Here is an 18782-nt window from a genome sequence, read left to right on the forward strand (position 1 = left end):
AATGAAAATATAAAAGCTCAGTTTTATATTCTTCGTGGAACTAGAAAGTATTACTTTTCTTTTTTTTAGCTGCGAAATCAAGAGAATTGCCGTCCAAGCCTGAGCGGGAGAGGCACTGCGAGGGCCAGAGTAGTAAAGTGAATCTTCCGAGCTATTGCTATATATTTTAATTATTGCTGCTATGCTAAACAGCAAAATATTTTTATTAATACTGCTGTTTCTTGCTGCTTTGTATTATTATCTTTCGGTGAGGATGATGTGAAATAGAAGCTGGAATTTTTTTTAAATACGTGAAAATTTGCGAAAAAATGGCAAAAATAGTCATTTTTAATGCGTTTTTACACAATTGACGGAGACTAATTCCCCTCAAATCTACATCTTTTCCATTAATATTATTTTTCAGAATTTTGCACCCCTCAAAACCCCTAGAAAAAATTTAAATACTAAAATAATCCTTTTAATTTCTCCAAATGACCGAAAAGTGGTAAAAATTGGAGGCTCTTCCGAAAATGGTGGGTGATGGAGAAAAACAGAGTTCATATTCGGATTTAGGGGGTCATTTTACAAACGAAATAGCAGGAATGGTGTCAGGGCCGATTTTCATGCCGTCCAGTGATAATTTAAGCAAAGCTGATCATTTGAATCCACACCCCCTTGATAGTACTGTAAAATGATATAATGCCAGGAAGCATTTTGTTACCACTTGAGGCAGTAATACTTGCGTCATGGATAATGGCAGAAATAAATACTACATGGATTTTATTGAAACGTAGGTATTAGAACGTGGAAATGTCGGGAGTAAGCAAAAAGGGAAGGATGTAAGACAAGGGCATACCCAGGGTCATAACTAGGGGGGGCAAGCCATAGTCTAGAAGGGGGCGCAAGCCAAGTTGTGACATTTTAGCATGGAAAAGGTGAATGAAAAAAATATTTTAAGAAAATTATAACAGCGCATTATTAGTTTATGATACCATTTCATAGGAAAAATATTTTTATTTTAGCTAAGTACTAGTGATGGGTCGATTCCAAAATTTTATCGATTCCGATCCCGATTCCGATTCTGACATTTCGATTCCGATTCTACCGATACCGATTCCATCGATTCTGATTCCATAGGCTCCAAGAAAAATATCACTTAATTCCAGGCAACAAGAAAACTACTTTTAAAAATATTACTCTGTGAAAGAGTCAGTTGACAAAAGAATCTTTCATATCATTACTATGCAATTAAAATATAATAGCTAAATTTCAAAACAGAACATACCTGAAAAGTGGTGTTACATGATAGGTATTACTTTAGAATATTGGCACTCATAATATGTCGACAATATATATATATCCAAACTACAAGGGAGAGCCCTGAGTACAGGAATTTTCATAGCTGTAATAAAGATTACATACTACGTATATGAATCATGTAATATTTGGCCCTCTCAAATTCTCAAGCAGAAAATCCAATTATTCTACATGCTCAGCCAGCAGGTTTTGACGTCTCCATGTTACAGTATTACTGCCTGCAGAAAATTGCCTTTTGCTACACATGTGTGTTATTGGGCAAGTACTTTCCCACCAAAATTGCAAGATTTCGGAGACTTAGGAATTTTTATTAAAAATTATATCAACGATTTGTTGGACCTTGAATCTTAATGGAATTCAAGTGGACGAAGCGAACAACTATAGAACTAAACTTTAGTTTGGTAGAGCCAAAAAAAAATGCTATACTTCTCACGTCATTCAATCAACCTTTAAATCTCTTGCTTTTTTAAGTTCAAGAAAGAAACTAAACGCTACAAATGAATATTACATCGGACGGACGCAGTAATAGAAAAGGCTAAAAGAGCCTTGTGGTGTGAAAACTTCCCCTACCGCGCGACTCACCTCGGCGAGGGTGGAAAGGGAAAAAGGGTATCGCTTGTTGCCTTTCACGGAAACAGTTAATTTTTCTCTCTCTTAAGCATACTGACTTAATCTCATCACTTTACTTCAATACCCGAGGCATATTTCTTACGCACGGAATGGTTCCGAAAAATATCCAATCCTTAGTATTTTCACTCGAGTAATGCGCGCTAAATGGTCTAGTCGATCTATACATAATCCTTTTTAACATCCTCAGTTTAGTGTTTTAAGTCAATGAAGACGATTATTCATGCTTTAAATGACGATTTTCAGGACTAATGTTTTAAAAAACTTGAAAATTCGGCCTCAGTTACCGAGCCTCAGAGGTCCACGGCGTGTAGGTCAGCCTTGACGGGCGATTGAAAAATCGCTCTTATTTCCTTCGTCGCAAACTTTCGTTTCAAGATTTCTACTTAGTACTCTTTAGAAATCTCTACTTTATATTGTGGTTCAAATTTTGCGAGTTATATTTTTCGTAAACGAAAGATAATGTCTACTTTATGTCAAATTTCACGTGAAAAACGGGTCGGCCATTTTGCGTTGTAAAACCAGACAGATGAGAGCCAAAATCTTCAAAAGTCATTGGAAGTAAAGGCAAAGCACCAGATCAAAGGAATATTGCGTTTTTTATTCCACAAAACTCATACCAACGCAAAACCACTTGGATAAATTCAAAGATTTTTTGAGGAAAAACGATATCTCGTGTGGCATTGAAAAATTGGTCATGTTTGGGCCTCTGTATCTCACTAAAGGGTCGTATTAATATAACATGACATATAAATCTATATATGGTATTGATTTATTAGTATTTACGCTAAGTTTCAAGTCTCTATCCCCAAAAAGGTCATTTTGGACTCTATCCCAGCTTTTTCCGATTTCGGACCAGTGTGCGCGGGGTAGGAAGACGATCGGCCGCCGCGGCTGGTGCAAAGGTATTCGGCGCCCACGTCGACAACAACAATAGTGTATTCGGCAAGCTGAAAGTACCAGGCCAAGGCATTAGAATGACTTATCGGCTTTAAAAACTGCACTATTACATGAGTTTCATCATAGCGCCTCCTGTCGGCAGATTGCTGGACCTACTAGCCTCGAAAGCTCTGTAACCTTAACTACTCGACTCGACATCCGCTCGACTCGACATGCTACTCGAAACGCTCGAGTCGAGTACCAACTACTCGATCGACTTGAATTTTCGAGTACTCGCACATCCCAAGAAGATATGTGTTTTGTTATTACGATTACGTGGCGCGAAAATTCAAATGACTATTGGAAATGCGGTCGTATAATTTGTTGTTTGAAGTACTGCTGGAATCGGAATCGATTTTTCGCCTAGGCAAGTACTCGTTTTCGATTCCGGTTCTTGGCCGAGAATCGAGGAATCGAAGAATCGAGGAATCGAAGAATCGAGGAATCGAACCGACCCATCACTACTTAGTACATATCTTATGCCTAATAATGCATACCATTTTTCGTGGGTTTAAAGGAAATTTGTTGAATACTTTCGTTTCAATTCAGTACTGATTTTGCTTAAGGACTTCTGCGATTTTTGCTTCTGGAGGGGGTACAGCTGCCCCCCCACTGCCCCTCGCCTATGATGTAAGGTTCTATTTTTTCTTGGAGGAAATTCAGGAGGAACGTCTGCTTTGTTCTTACTCATCGTCCTTACCATAGCCAATCTTTTTTTGATAAAGTTCTACTGTTAAAGGCATGCTGGTACACCAATTGTCACTGGTAATATTTCTTCCTCTGCATTCAATGTGCTCTGCTAAGCGTTTGACAATTTCATGAGGTGAATTGGATTCTTTGAAAGGGCATCTGGCTACGTGCCCATATAAATTTCAATTTTTAGGTAAAATTTCCTATCATCCACCACAGCAATGCCTTCAATACCATATTTCTTTGGCTTTTGGATAGATACTGCGTTAAAGGACATCGGCCTCGAAATGGTATAAGTTGCTCAAGGATCGTGATGTACTCTGATGGTGTATTTGCAAATTCAAATTTGTTGGATATTTTATTAATGAACTCAGTAACTGCGGCTTACTAGTCACTTTTCTTACTTTCTAGTCTAGTGCTGAGCTCATAAAAACTAATGCACCGTAGAAAAAAAAAAATCCGATAGTTCAGTGTACGGGAAAAAATTTGATAGTTCCAAATCTCCCTACTATCAACATGGGAAATTTTATACGTACCTGAGAGAAAAAGGAGACTAATAAGAGCCAGTTATTCATCTTCACTGAACTGCTTGTATCACGATCTCATGCATAATTTCCAGAAACAGAATTAAAGTAGAGATTTGTGATTTTCACAATTATATCTAATAATTCTGCACAAAAAGAGGCGAAATGCTGATGATTCATCACACACACTTTGCACATGGGTGTATTCCAGGAAGATGAGTCATTGGCAATGTGTCAATGAATTTTAATCGTCTCCGCGATGGATCGGTAGCGAGAATAAATTGTAACACTCTTGGTCGCATCGGGTCAAAACGTCGGTCGCAGCTAAACTAGGGAGCACTTTGAATATTAAATGTTACTTCAGTGAGAATTACAAGAAATTAGAGACCAGAAAAACTCTAGTTCGAACGGCATCATTTTGTTAAAAAAACATCGACGAAAAAGTCAATATGACCCGATGCGATATATTCAGGGTTATTGGCTTTATTAAAGCTGTATGTGATGTCTGATGCAATATGCAATTTATGATGTTCTTACCATTTACATCAATAAATATTAAAGATGATTGAAAATCAGTTTTCGTTCATTCATTCATTATTTGTCATATTTCTCATTAGTGTTCTCCCTGTAGCGCCATGATTACTGAATAAACATGTTTCGGAAAATAACTGTATTGAATACACGTTTTCAAATGGACGTGGGTGGTTACTATTTCATTCATACTGAGGAATAACATAAATATGTAAAGTTGTACATCAAAAAAAAGTTTCACGAAGTATGCGCATTTCGGTTAGCGTAATTGACTTTTACGATGCTTTGAAGAACACTTAACAATTTTGAGATGAGAACGTTGACCAGCTCTCCCCTTCGAGGAGAGTGTATAAGGAGAGAACAATGCAAGTAATCGCCTTTCTTCATAGAAGCAGGCCTTACTTCCCAGCCTCGTCGAGAGCGTGCGTATTTGGATTCTTCCAAGAAACGTCAACCGAGTGGCTGAGATGGGACTAATGCCACCAGAGAGCAAAAATCAACCTCCGAATCCCGACCACTCTCAATATCGCACCTCCGCAGTGAAATTTGATACAGCGCCGGGTGTTTTTTTCGGTCGGAGCGAAGCTCGACCCCTCGTCCTTTCCTTTTTTTCCTTCGGTCAGCGACTACTCCCCTCCACCCAAGGAGGCTTCCCATTCCACTGGCCGTTGCGGCCGACTTCGCAACTAAAATCCGGCGACGGTTGAATTTGGATTTTTGAATTAGGATAGAACACCCTTAATGCAAAATTGTGTAGTAAATAAATATATGGAAGAATTGCTTAGAGTAAGCCTGAAATGAGTTTTCATGAGTTGGCAGTGTTGTAGTCATTTGTTTCATAGCTTCTCTTTGATGTTTTGTTAACTTAAACTCTGGACCATGGAAGAAGGCATCTGAAGATGAGATTATTTTAATTCCAGAACTGTGGACAGGTCTGTTCTGTTGTATTTAAAATTCAAAATGTTCTCTCTCTTTCAGTATTTTTGTAGGATGATGGAATCCTGTGACTATTGAGCCACTAGTTTCTGAAAATATGTTAGATAATGATAATATTGATTCTATTTCTATGGCAACAAGCTTTTAAGGCTGCCGGATACCTTGGACACTTTCGAGATGTGGATCCTTTCCCCCACCCCTCAAATACTCGGCCTAGTGGCTAGCGAGCCTAGCCAACTAGCAAGTGGCCTTGGACTCGAGGGAGGGCACATGGGGGCAGTGTTTAGGGAAGGGAGGGGAGGCGATGTGAAGGGGATGGGGTTTAGATGACTGAAATTTTGGGAACCCTCTCGCAAACTTGGGACTTGGGTTTGTGACTGTTGAACAGCTAGCTAGCCGAGTGTCACCGCGCTTAGTCTCCCCGCTGCATGGAAGTAGACGTATCTCAAGGCAACACGGAGGTCTTCGAGATTGGGAAATGGATATTATTTACGGAGGTGTAGAGCACAGAGATTAGTGAGATTTCGTCTCCAAAAGCCCGGAAGTATTCAAATATTTTTTAAAAATTGATTTGGTTACTAATTAAAGCAATCTCATGTAGTAGCAAGATAATCCGGCAAGTAAGAATTGAAAGGTACAATTTTATTATTCCTTGACATTTTTGAGAATACCATTTGTTCTTCATGGTGTTTCAACCCGTCAAAATATCTTAGAGATTTCATTTTTAATGAAAAACGTAATCTTCGATCATACGTGACGACTGATGACACGAGTTATACTCCGAGTTACTGAGGAAGGGATATCATCTCAAGATATTTTGTTTCTCCCTACTAACAATCCGGATTCATCTACTCATCTGGCACTACGATAATTAGAAAAGAATGTGTTAGTTGCCTTCTCTTTAGAACAAAAAATTTCATGGCGCAGTCATATGTTTATGCTTCACTCTCTGCAGTATGTTCCACGTAAGACGTACGCGATAGCATCAGTTCCGAACTTCACTTCACTAGTGGTTCTGTACTTTCTAGGGTGCGTTGACTTCAAACTAGCGAGTGTTTTTCATATGGGTTTAATAAAGTAAGATTTCATTTTTTTAGTTTTATTTTTATCCGTCTTCGGACCATCGCCCTTCCGGAAAAACAAGTGAGTACTTTAAAAGATGGACTGAAAATAATTGAATATGAAGAAAAGCATCCGGGGTAGAAGCGTGTGAACATTGGAGAACGCCTTGGGCTGTCTGCTGGCACATGACGGTAGGGTTGGGGGTAGAGCGAGCTACCAGGTGAAAACAAGAAGTGGGATGAAGCCGACGCTCAGGTGGGCGTGCCGCTGACGTTTAACGCAACATTGTTCATGATTTACACATGGCCTAAATTACACGAAAAATATATTTATTAGACAGGAACATTACAAATACCGTATAAGCGCGTGTAAGAGGCGCACCTTTTTTCCCAGATATCGCAGCCGAAAATGGGGGTGCGCCTCTTACACAAACTTCTTATCTTCCCCCCCTTCCCTTCACCGGTCGGAAGTCCAAGGGGAACTGAGTGGCTTTGGTTTTCAGCGTGAGTCAGTCATCTGAAACCCTGGGTCAAAATCAAGCGGCAGGCAGGGGAGTTTCTCCCTTAGTGGCGTATTTTTAAAATGCTCCAGTTTGAATTTCTTGCAAGCATCGCGCCGTCACGTCGGTACCCAAGAGGTGAACATTGAAAAGATCGCGAGGGGCGATTCGCTCCGGAGCGCGCGATAAATTTATTGCCACGAGTGGGCATCCCGCGGCATTTATACTGCACATAGTAATATTGGTGTCAAAACCTGCGGTTAAAAATTCGAACGAGTGTGCTCATTGTTGGACTTCATGGTGGATAGAAGAAATCGGAAATGCTTATAAGTGAAGAGGGGAAGGAGCGCGCTCCCTCCCCTCCGTATATAAAGCTACGAGCGAAGGAGCAAGGGAAGAACACATCCGATCTTGCATGTGACGTCGTTGCCTTTAAAGCGAAGGGGCGAAGGCGCAGCAATGTGATATACGCAGTTTGCGTTGCCTGAGTTTCCAGTCCGTCTCGTCTTGTTTGAATGCGCTTATGCTACGCTTGTTTCTTCCGAAATTGTGCTGTTTGGACTATGTTGAATATTAGTAGCCTTATTTTAGCGATAAATCTTTGTGTCAATCGATTAGAGCTCAAAAAACTTAAATGCTGTCAGATATACGTCGCGTTAGGTCTAATTCTTTTTAGAACCTCGTGCGTGTCACAATTGCTGAAAGATATCGAGATATCTTCGAGCTCAGAAGGTGACTCAGGAAGTATTTGACCTCCAGAAACTCGGGGAATTGAACCTGGTAGACCGAAAAAGGTCAGTTGGTGAAATGGGGTAGGGATGAAACACGTTTCCATTGTTCCCCTGTAACTTGATATTTTCCTGTGGAGTCTCGGAAAGGAAAAAAACGGCAGAGGCATTGGCTGATGGAGAGCCGAGTGTAGTTCCGTTAGGCCCCTTGCACACACAACGATTTTGGACGGCCGGTAAAATATTGGCCGATATATTTTACCGGCGAAGCGATGCTTGCACACACGCCGGATTTTTACCGGTCAAACGATACGTTGCTATGTTTTTGAGCCAGCGCCGGCGATCCACAGTGACAATGGCCGGCAGCTAACCGGCATTTTGCCGGTGCCGGCGTGTGGTCGGTACGTGTGCAAGCTCCAATGCTCTCCCATTGTTCACTATTGGAATGTGGACGGCCGATATTTTACCGGCCGTCCAAAATCGGTGTGTGTGCAAGGGGCCTTAAATCTACGACGTGGTTATTATCCTACGGCGCTGAGATTGCCCCGATTGTTGTTCAATCTCTTGGGAAAGCTCATGCCATTTGCCTGTCGTGTTTTGCCTTAAAATTTTCCACGGCTGCAATTCTATTGCAATACTCCTGCGAGAGCTTTTAAACAAAATTGCTCATGAGTAGGACAAGCAACGTAGAGCGATGGCGTATGCAAAGAGAGGATCGGAACTCTTTCTACTCCCTCTTATGCCGCTGCAGTTATCAAAATTTCCTCTTCCAAATAGTACTGAAAGAGGACATTTCGATAACTGTCGAAATTCCAGGCATGCGTCTGCAACACCGCACGATAGGATAAAAAAATTGTCGCAAATTTTTTTTTCTTTATAGCTTCGATCCTCAAAATAGGGGTGCGCCTCTTACACGTGTGCGCCTCTTACACACGCTTATACGGTAATTGACTATTTTTGGCCTATATGTTCCATCTCACAACCAATCACTGTGCCGGCGAAGGCGGTTGTTTTAGGCATAACATGCACATTGCTCTCATGAATACGTGTACTGGAAATGGCGTTTCATGGATTTTTACATCAGAGAGAAATCCATAATAGCAGGGTTAATGCCGAGTGGAGAGCAAACATTTTTAGTGAGGTGGCATGATCCTTTAGGATATTTGAAAGATATGTATATTATTCGAATCTACAGTATGACCTAAGTGTCTCGATAAAGTACTAGTATTCCTGTAATTAGCTAAAATCTTCTTTGAATCCTTTAACAAATATCATAATTACGCGCCAAAAATCCTGCGTTTCCTGGGACTTAGGCAACCTATCCAAACATTCCCGCATTCATCGTTTTTTTCGTGCATCCCCCTGAAAAACGATAGATCGAGGTTCCACTGTTAATTATATGAAATTATTTTTTTGATGCATTACATTCTATAAACAATTTTAATTAATATTTTCGGCGATCTCAGAAAGATTGGGTAAGGGAAATTTGGTTACTGTACGGTAATAACAACATGCGCAAAAAAACAATCTCTCAGCGAGGAATTAAAAAAAGGACTTCCGGTGTTGAGACGGAAGAAGGTCCTAAGGGCATTTGCATATTAAAGGAGGCCATGGTATTCGGCATCCGGGCAAGAGCACGGTTGGGTTGGGCCTTAAGTTGGCTCTGAATTTTCCAAACGTTGACGTCATAACAGATATCACTTTTCATTGCTGCGTTTACATTATATGTCTCGTACGTATGGCGTATGTTAATTTTTAGTTAATATACGGCCGGTGATTGTCCTATTTTTCACTTATAAACGGACCATGAAATTTACGACATTGAGACCGTGAAAACCTGAAAAACCGTGAAAACTTGAAAAAAAAACGTGAAAACCTGGAAAAAATCGTGAATTTCATTATTTAGGTAGAGTGGGAACCCTGGGCAAAATGAGCTTGCTTTGTGCATGTTCCTTCCCTTTAAACAGCTTACCATCAGACTTTACTGCTATTTGAACTGCTTTTGGACATAATACTTGATCACTTGTGATACAAACACTCCTCACTCCCCTTTACACACCTGTTTGAAGAATTTAAGCTCTGAAATACTTGTGTAGACACTGGGTGGAGAAAAATTATGCAACGAAATTTTAACCCTGGACAGCTGATGCCAGTGGAAAACAAAAATTACCCATGTCGCTTCAGTCAAAGACTTTGATGTTTATGAACTGGAGAAACTTTGAGCCAAGCGCTCTGATTGGCCGTGAGTTGGCCCTGTTGGCGGATGCTGTGGACAATCAATTTCCTTTGGGAATATTTTTAATTAACTCTGCCCCCAAACAGCAAACTTTTCCCCACGTTGGATAGCTCAGCCGTCCAGGGGTTGCCAAGAGGCGTAGCTGGAGCAGCCTGAGTTCAAATCTTATAAATGGGAGAGATCATGAATATGTATCATTTTCTTTACCCTTTAATTGGAAAAACAAAATTTTTTGTCCAAATAATTGCCATTGTTGTGTTCCTTGAAGCTTAAACTCTCAAATTTTTGTCTCATAATTCCAAATTAAATGAAGTTCTCATTGTTTGTTGTTTAGGGTTCATGTTTTTATTATCGTTTCACACTTTTTTGTATTCATTTTCAGATATTTCTGCATGGAGCAAGATCGGCAGTTTCGCTACATAGCCCTGGAGCTGTGTGCTGCAACTCTGCAAGATTACGTTGAGAGGAGGCCAGTGGTCTCACAGCTGGATATTCAACCTCATCAAATTCTTGAGCAAGCAACAGCTGGACTTGAGCATCTGCACTCTCTTGACATTGGTAACTACTGCACACTCCCGATCATCCCAACGGGCTAATGACACGCCATGAATAATCGCAAAATACGGGTAATCCAAACTTTCACTTAAATGTCTTGCAATGTTCATAATTTGCCTAAGCTTTCTTCGCCAGTTTGCGATCTTCTAGCGGCGATAACATGGCTGTAATCGTATTATTAATGCTCCATGTAAGGCCTGAGTTCGAAAACCACACATCCATGGCTGTGTGATCACGGATACAGAGAAGTGGTTTGCACGAGTGCTTCAAAACCACTGCTCGACGTCGGAAAATAGGCTATCAGGCACCACGCCACGGTGTCACGTCTTGAACAAGTTACCCGGGTTGCAAACACCACAGGACACGTATCCGTGATCACGGAGTGTGGTCGCACACTGCGAAGCTTGGAAACAGAAACACGGTACTCCCGTGAATGCAGCTAGCACGCGATCACTTCCGTTTTACGAATGGGATTCTAACGGAAGTAATAAGCCCGGTGTATCCTAGCATTAATGGAGTAATTCCCAGGATTTTGCATCCGATTTTATTTTAAAAAACAAAGATCGTGGAAAGAAATGAGCGAGAGTGAAAATGATGCACAATGGATTATCCGCAGCCCGGATAAAAAGCAGCTGGACAATCGGGAGTCTGCTGTATTGAATAATTATGTACTCCTTCGTGACTCACTGGTGTATTTATGCTCTAAATTTTATGATGGTCGTTAAGAGGTAAAGAGGTTTCTAATTTTTATTTGCATGCCTCTATCAATATTCAATGCCTGAAGAATGCATTTAACATATGTACGAAAACCTATGTTTTGGTGTAATTCATTAAACCCCACCGTTGGCATGCATAATTCCTTAAGAAAATTGACAAAATATAGGTGTCATTGAGATCAGTATTCTCTTCAAGACTGAGGTTATTCTGCACAAAGTCAAAAGATAACTGTGTAAAATCAAGATTAGTTGGCTCTTTAGGGCTGAGGTTATGCTGTGCGATATCAAAAAACTTCATAAAATCAAGAAAAAATGTAAAATTTAAGTTTCACCATAGCAATTATATATGATTTCCGACTAGACTTGAGTGTCACTTTGTAAAATCAAAAGGTGAGAAATCGAAGTTTTATTGCAAATCTATATAGGTGTATAAAAGAAAGTCAAAAATCTTGTTAGTTAAAAAATTTATAACTCGAGAACGGCAGTACCGATTTGAATGATATTTGGTTTTTTGGATCTGTCTCTGCCCCGGATAACAGAATAAACAGTAAAAATAGTGAAAGTTGACGAAAAAATTTATCTTGATCTTTGGGGTATTACTATAGGAGTTGGTAACACTGCAATAGCAGTTAAGTCGGTAAAAACTACAAATTAAATTGTTTGTTTTCTTTTTACCGATTTAAAGACTGAGCTTTGTAACAATGTAACATTTTAATGGTTGAACATACACCCATGCCTCGTGTAGCACAAGAGATGCGTTCCTTGGGGTCTTTGCTCTATACGAATTTGCGTTATATGAGAGCGTTTTAACATTAGGAAGATAGGGATGTGTTCCTGGTATCATAGGTTTTGGGTATCGAATTTCCTCTAAACCATATATATTCCTATTAATAGCCTTAGAAAACCTTATTCTTATAAACTTTTAAAGTTTAAAATATCTTTAAAGATAGTAGGCACGCATTCAAAGAAATTTATTCACATAAAAATAATTGGTTCATGCTTTTGAAAGTCCTTCCTGTTGTGCGGGTGGGCTAACATCTGCTATCTCAGGGGTTTGTAATGCATTGCCGGCAGTTGACGAATTTTCAAACCAGTCTAAAAACATTTACAGTGAACTCTCTCTTACAACTCTCGATTATACAAAGCAGGATATTACGAAGTTTTTGACAGTACGAAGTGAAGTTGTGGTCCCATCAAACAGTCTATGGTAAATACATGGCGCTTTTCGATAATACGAATGTTTGATTATACGAAATTTTTTGATATTAAGAATTTTGGGCTCGGTCCCCAGGAGCAAATAGCATTCGTTTATACAAACTACGGCAAAAAATTTGTCAACAAAACTAGTTATTCTGGCAAAAGCAGCAAAAAATCAATGCGTCTGACTGTGGTGCATCAATGTGTGAAATCTTATATGATAGTGCAACTTTGGAGGGAAAGGGTTCGCCTAAAAACTTATGGTGGGAATCGAAGAGAAGTAGGATTTCAGTAAAAATATTGTGGCTGACACAATTTCCCTATATACATGCATACTCGTAAACATCATATCAACAATACTTCGTAGTTTAACAGGTGAGGAAGGTGGTGCGGGGTATTTCTTGCACTGCTACTTGGACCCTACATAATTGAATCATTCATATCCAAGAAAATGCTGTTAGTCTGTAAAATTGCACAAATTGCAGCGTTCTTGCAGGTAAATATGCAACCTCAAAATAAATTTTAAATCAACAGTTGGAAATATAAGGAAGGAAGAGAATTAAGTCGAAGCAGGCGCGGTGAGTGCACATGACCGACAGACCGCAATTGTTCCTTGGGGCGGTAATCCGCTTGACTACTCCAGCTTATTGTTCCTTCAAAATGTGGGGCTCTTGAATTTGGTGTTTGGGGCTAGGTTGTTTCTTTGAAACTCGCCGCTATTCGTTTTACCACCGCAGCGCACGTGCATCGGTTAATGCCCTCCAAAAGATCGCTTCTCTGGACCATGCTAGTGAACTAGTTAGCTGGCGATTTACCGGGCGGTTTTCCCAAAAATTCACACGTTCTACTGGCTTAGATAATGTCTTGCTTCCTCAGTTTAACTCATACGGTCAGTCTAACTTAGCTGGTGAGTGTTGAAACATCGACGTCTTTTAGCCACAGTGACTACTGACAGAGTAGTTCTCCTAGGTGAGCCCATCGATTGGTTACCGGTTGTCGAACTTACTCTAATACAGAGAGGTCGTACACGACGGAGAGATTACATTAATCGGTCACAGGTATGATTAAAACCACTAGTTGTAGAAATATTTTATGTCGATAAGGCAACGTTAGAAAATGTAGCAATTTTTTGTGGCTTGTAGATTTAGAAGCTTTTATCTCCGACAGGGGAGAAAATGAAGAGGAGGAAAGTGACTCGAAAAGAACTGCTGGATGATATGTTCCAAGGAATGGTGTAGACGGTACAGTCGAAAAAACTATTGGCATTCAAATTTCTATTAAAAAATTCAGCATTGGGGGAGATGCAGAGATAAAGGATTTTTTGGGAAATTAGCGACTTCTAATTGATGAAGATCGTTTCCGCGGGTATTGCTCTTCCACTACCGCCCTTTATGTGGAGCACTATGAATGGTATTATATACCCCCAACTGTGCATCAGATTCTAATACATGGAGCGTGTATTGTAAACGCAGCAGTGCTACCCATTGGACAATTGTCGAAGGAGGCCCTTGAATCGAGGCACAAGGATATTAGGAGGTTCAAAGAGCAGCACTCCAGAAAATTTTCCAGTGCAAAATTTTATTTTTCGAAGATTTCTTCTATCTTCGGACGCAATAGTATCCTCATCAATCGATTCGAAATACCGAAATGTGAAGGTACCTAAGGGAGCTAGGAACCTCCTTCTGATTGACGAGAACGCTGAGTCAGATGGAGACGAGATTGATTCAGGTGACGAAGACCTAAAACTGTATTTACTCAGGTATGCATTATTTCCATTTCATCAGTCATTCATTTCAGATACAGAAATATGGTTTTAACTTCTAATGAAAATAATCGAAAAATACTTGCATTAATTTCCGTGGAATACATTGGTAAAATCCATATCCTTTATATTATATAGATACCATGCATCTATACATTCTATGATGTATCGATACATCACGGTAAAGTTGTTTAGGGTTATGTATCAAAGTTTCTAAGTCAGTTATAGTACTTGTATGAATATAATAAGTATCTAACATGCAGCGCTTTTAATACTAAAATCAGGGGATTTTTACTGTTTCCGCCATTGCCGCATCTCGGATCCCCGCCATTTTAGAGAGGCCCCTGATTGTTCTGGAGCAAAAATAACATTAGAATCGGATTAAGGAGGTAAAAATAATTTTAAACCGAAAAAATCGTGGATCTACGTTGAATAATAACGGAGATATTAGTTTTGTCAAGCTTTTTTCGATTTCCGCCCACTGTGCGACGCCACCACCTCAGTACTGGCCAAGGGACTGAATTTTGCTATAACACCTCGAGACATACCACGGGAAAAGATCATCACCGAAGTGGAGACTGGCATTCGTAAACTCCCTAGACTTGTGGCTGACGAGATCAGGGAAGACGTAGCTCGTGTCCTCCGCAATGCAAAACCACCGAAGCCTAACATGACTGCAGGAGAGAGGACTGCCCTCAAGGCTCTGCGTGAGAACCAAGACATCTTAATTCTGCCTGCGGACAAAGGAAACGCCACCGTTCTCATGAAAAAGGAGGAGTACCAAAAGAAGATATCAGAACTCCGATCTGACACCATCTACCGGAAACTAGGAAAGAACCCCATGGCCAAAGCAGAGAGAGAGACAAAAGCCATTATCAAGAAATCTTCCATTCCACCTGAAGAAAAGAGAGGCCTGACAACATCTGCGCCCAAACCACCAAGGATGTATGGCTTACCAAAGGTACACAAGGAGGGGTGTACCCCTAAGACCCATCGTAAGCCAAATCGACGCGCCTACCTATCGTCTTGCAAAATACCTGGCCAGAACGCTATAGGACTACACAGGAACAACTACTACGCACGTAAAGAATTCCGCCCATTTCGTGGAAATGATTAGGGACATGACCATCGCAAATGAAGACATCATGGTCAGCTTCGATGTTGTCTCACTCTTCACCAACGTACCCATTGCAGAATCAGTGGAGATTGTGAGAACCCTCGTTGACTCAGGAATACCAAAAGACTTCCCTGACCTAGTCAACCACTGCCTTCGGAATTCCTTCTTCTTGTGGAACGGTGATTTCTATGACCAGTCAGACGGAGCAGCGATGGGATCGCCACTTTCACCTGTGGTGGCCAATCTATTCATGGAGAGGTTTGAAGCGGAGGCCATCAACACCTACGACAAGAAACCTAAAAAATGGCTGCGGTATGTTGATGATACATTCATTATCTGGCCCCACGGAACAGAAGAACTGGACCGATTCCTTAATCACCTCAACAGTCGGCACCAAAACATCCGGTTTACCATGGAAAAGGAGAGAGATGGCAAGCTACCATTCTTGGACGTCATGGTCAGGAGGAAAGGTGATGGGAGTCTTGGACATGCCGTCTACAGAAAGGCCACTCATACCAACCGCTACCTAAACGCAATGTCACACCACCATCCCGCCCAAAAGGCCTCTGTGGTATCCTCTCTACTCCACCGCGCCTTCACTGTCTCCGATGCCGATTCCCTGGAATCCGAGAAAAGACTCCTGACCACAGCTCTACGCAAGAATGGATACAACCAGAAAATGGTCCTTAAAAGGGCCGAAAATGTCGCCAAGCTTCACGCCCGGCCACCTATGGAACGCCACACCACTGAGGAGGATTCGGTGACACCAGCAGCGAAACTGACTATCCCGTATATCACGGGGACTTCGGAGAGGATCGCCAGAATTCTCAAAAAACATGACGTGGTCACCCGATTCAACTGTGTGACCAAGATCCATGACGCTGTGCCCGGGCCGAAAGACCAAATCCCACAGGAGCTATACGAGGGTGTCTACCAAGTGCCCTGCTCATGTGGGAAATCATATGTAGGAGAGACGTGTCAAGGGATGGCCACAAGGATGAAGGAACACGCCCGAGCCATGAGACAGAAGCAGTTCAACTTGTCGGCCATCGCAGAACACGCATGGAGTGAGCCGGGACATACCATTGAGTTCGACAAGGCAAGAATACTGGTAAAGGAGAGCCGTTACTACCCACGGCAAATAAGAGAAGCCCTGGAGATATACAAAACGAAAAACTTCAATAGAGACCACGGCTACCCGATCGATAAGACATGGAAGAGGGTCCTGGCCAATCAGCGCCCAGGGGCCTGCCTATATAACTCGGCGGAAAATTAAGCTTCTCCACTTTGACCTGAAGACGGGAGCAGGATGGCTCTCGAAACCGTCGTCACCCAAAACCGACGAACGCGGCTGGAGCGCCCGGAAACCCATACGCACCATGATCATCGCTGCGGAAACCTATGCAGGAATTATATTTACCTTAAATTACGGCAACAGCCGTACACATTCGCGCTTCTGGAATAAAGCCATATCGATTGTTATAGCGATCGATATATCGAATAATAACACGCAAGATTATTATTATACGAGGTAATTACAAGAAGATTTTACAGTATACAGTTGAAATTTACTTTTAAAATTTGTTTAATGTCGTCTGCTTTCGTGCCGAGATCAAGTATTTTTAAGCTAAGCTTCGTGTGGAGATCCAGAGCATCGTCTGCTCCCGCAGCAGTAGTCAAATACGCACGTACTACATAGCATTGACGTCGTGCAGTACTGCTATAGATAAAGTGGGAATTGGATAAGACCACGGTCTTAGTCATTTCTTCATCATGATAACTCGTGCAATAGCAACAATTGCCCTCTCGTGAAATTTGTGTGCAGTGGGCACTCCAGAGGCAACAGAAGGTGAGGAGCTCGGGGTGGGGAAAATTGGGGCTTCTCATTGGCTGCAGTTTAGTTAGTCAGACATTCCTGATAAATGGCCGCATTTTATTATTCATCACGTCATAAGAATTGAGAAATGGATGAATCACGTTCGAAGAAAGATATGTGGAATGAATGCAAGAATGTCAATGGCTAGTAATAATAAATTAAATCATGAATTCGGAGCTTTACGATCCTTAAGAAGATAATGGAGAACGAATTGCGGGTTGCATCACGGCAAGCAATTGAGCGTACTAATCAGGAAAGCGCAATTTTTTCAAACGCACTAACCAAATACTTTTACCTGTATTTTGTTCCGATGGTATCGGGACCGAGAGAAATCGTCGTACTAAGGAGGAAAACGTACTAACCAAGTTCCACTGTATATGCATTTGTTAATAAACATGAGGTTTGCCACCATATTATGACTTCCTCTCTTTTCTAATAGGCAAACTCTATCATCATTTGGTGACTCTCTTGACAAAAAATGAGATACTTTTTAGAGATGTGCGAATAGTATCCGTGAATACTTGAATACCTCGAACACTAGAAAGTATTCAATGTTCGAGATCATACAAGTATGCTTAAAGTACGATGGTGAATACTTTGAATTTTGTGCCATACACTGTCGCACACACGTCGTTCGTAGTTGACTAGAAATAATGTGGAGAACTCTAGTTGCTTAGTGCATGCAGCTCCGTTTTAGGCAAGTTGATGAACTACATCAAATTCGCGGATAAGGCCTATTTTGCATGGATGCTGTTGTTCACGTAGGCACAATGTCAGCTGTGTGTAGCTTGCCAAGGTAGAAGAACGTCACTCAGCCAAGTGCAATATAAGCCATTGCTGTATACCAGGTTAGAGAAAACGGAAGAAACGTGCCCGTAAAACGTGGTTTTGGGTTAACTCTATTGTGGCACTAAGAACACTAAAACCCACTTTAGTGACCATATCCACTGAACTACGTGCTGATGAATATAATTTTTTCTGTTATTTTCCCAGTGTCAATTAGACTATCCATAGCGAAAAGACACACTGCTATCTCCAAGCTCGCTCTAATTATACTGACTTGGTCAACAAACTTGGTCCGCATCAGCTATCTGCACAAACTGAGTCTGTGGCCTGTATGCATTTGGATGATGCGTGGGGGGGCAGAGGGGCCATGTGGATGGCTCCCTCCTCCACGTGCGCACCGTCCCCAATCATGTGTAAGCTTCCATTAATATCAGTGGAACCTTATCTGGGTGCGTAGCGTGGACCGTCCGCATCCATGTGAAATGGGCCTGGAGTGGTGAATATACAGATATCGTTCAACGTGGGGCACCAAAAATGATTCAGGGAATACTCTGAAAATTTTTTCTCTCCCGAGTTCCCCCTGAAACCCCACAAAAAAATTGACAATGGCAGAAAAAAATCGACTTTTCGGGTAACTTATCTCGTGCATTCAGCTATTGCTCCCGAACTATTCCACTCATCAGAAGACAACCACAAGAAGTGAAT

At 41.2% G+C, this 18782-nt stretch overlaps 1 protein-coding gene across 1 annotated transcript in view; it reads left to right on the forward strand.

Annotated features, from left to right (window-relative positions):
• Nucleotides 1–18782, forward strand: part of LOC124173484 (serine/threonine-protein kinase/endoribonuclease IRE1) — a 113934-nt gene that overhangs the window by 30586 nt on the left and 64566 nt on the right. Inside the window, exon 11 of the mRNA XM_046552944.1 lies at nt 10451–10626. Within this exon, the coding sequence (XP_046408900.1) occupies nt 10451–10626 (176 nt within the window). The remainder of the gene's footprint in view (nt 1–10450; nt 10627–18782) is intronic.

The sequence above is a fragment of the Ischnura elegans genome, chromosome 1 (genome assembly GCF_921293095.1).
Source record: "Ischnura elegans chromosome 1, ioIscEleg1.1, whole genome shotgun sequence".
Classification (NCBI taxonomy): Eukaryota; Metazoa; Arthropoda; class Insecta; order Odonata; family Coenagrionidae; genus Ischnura; species Ischnura elegans.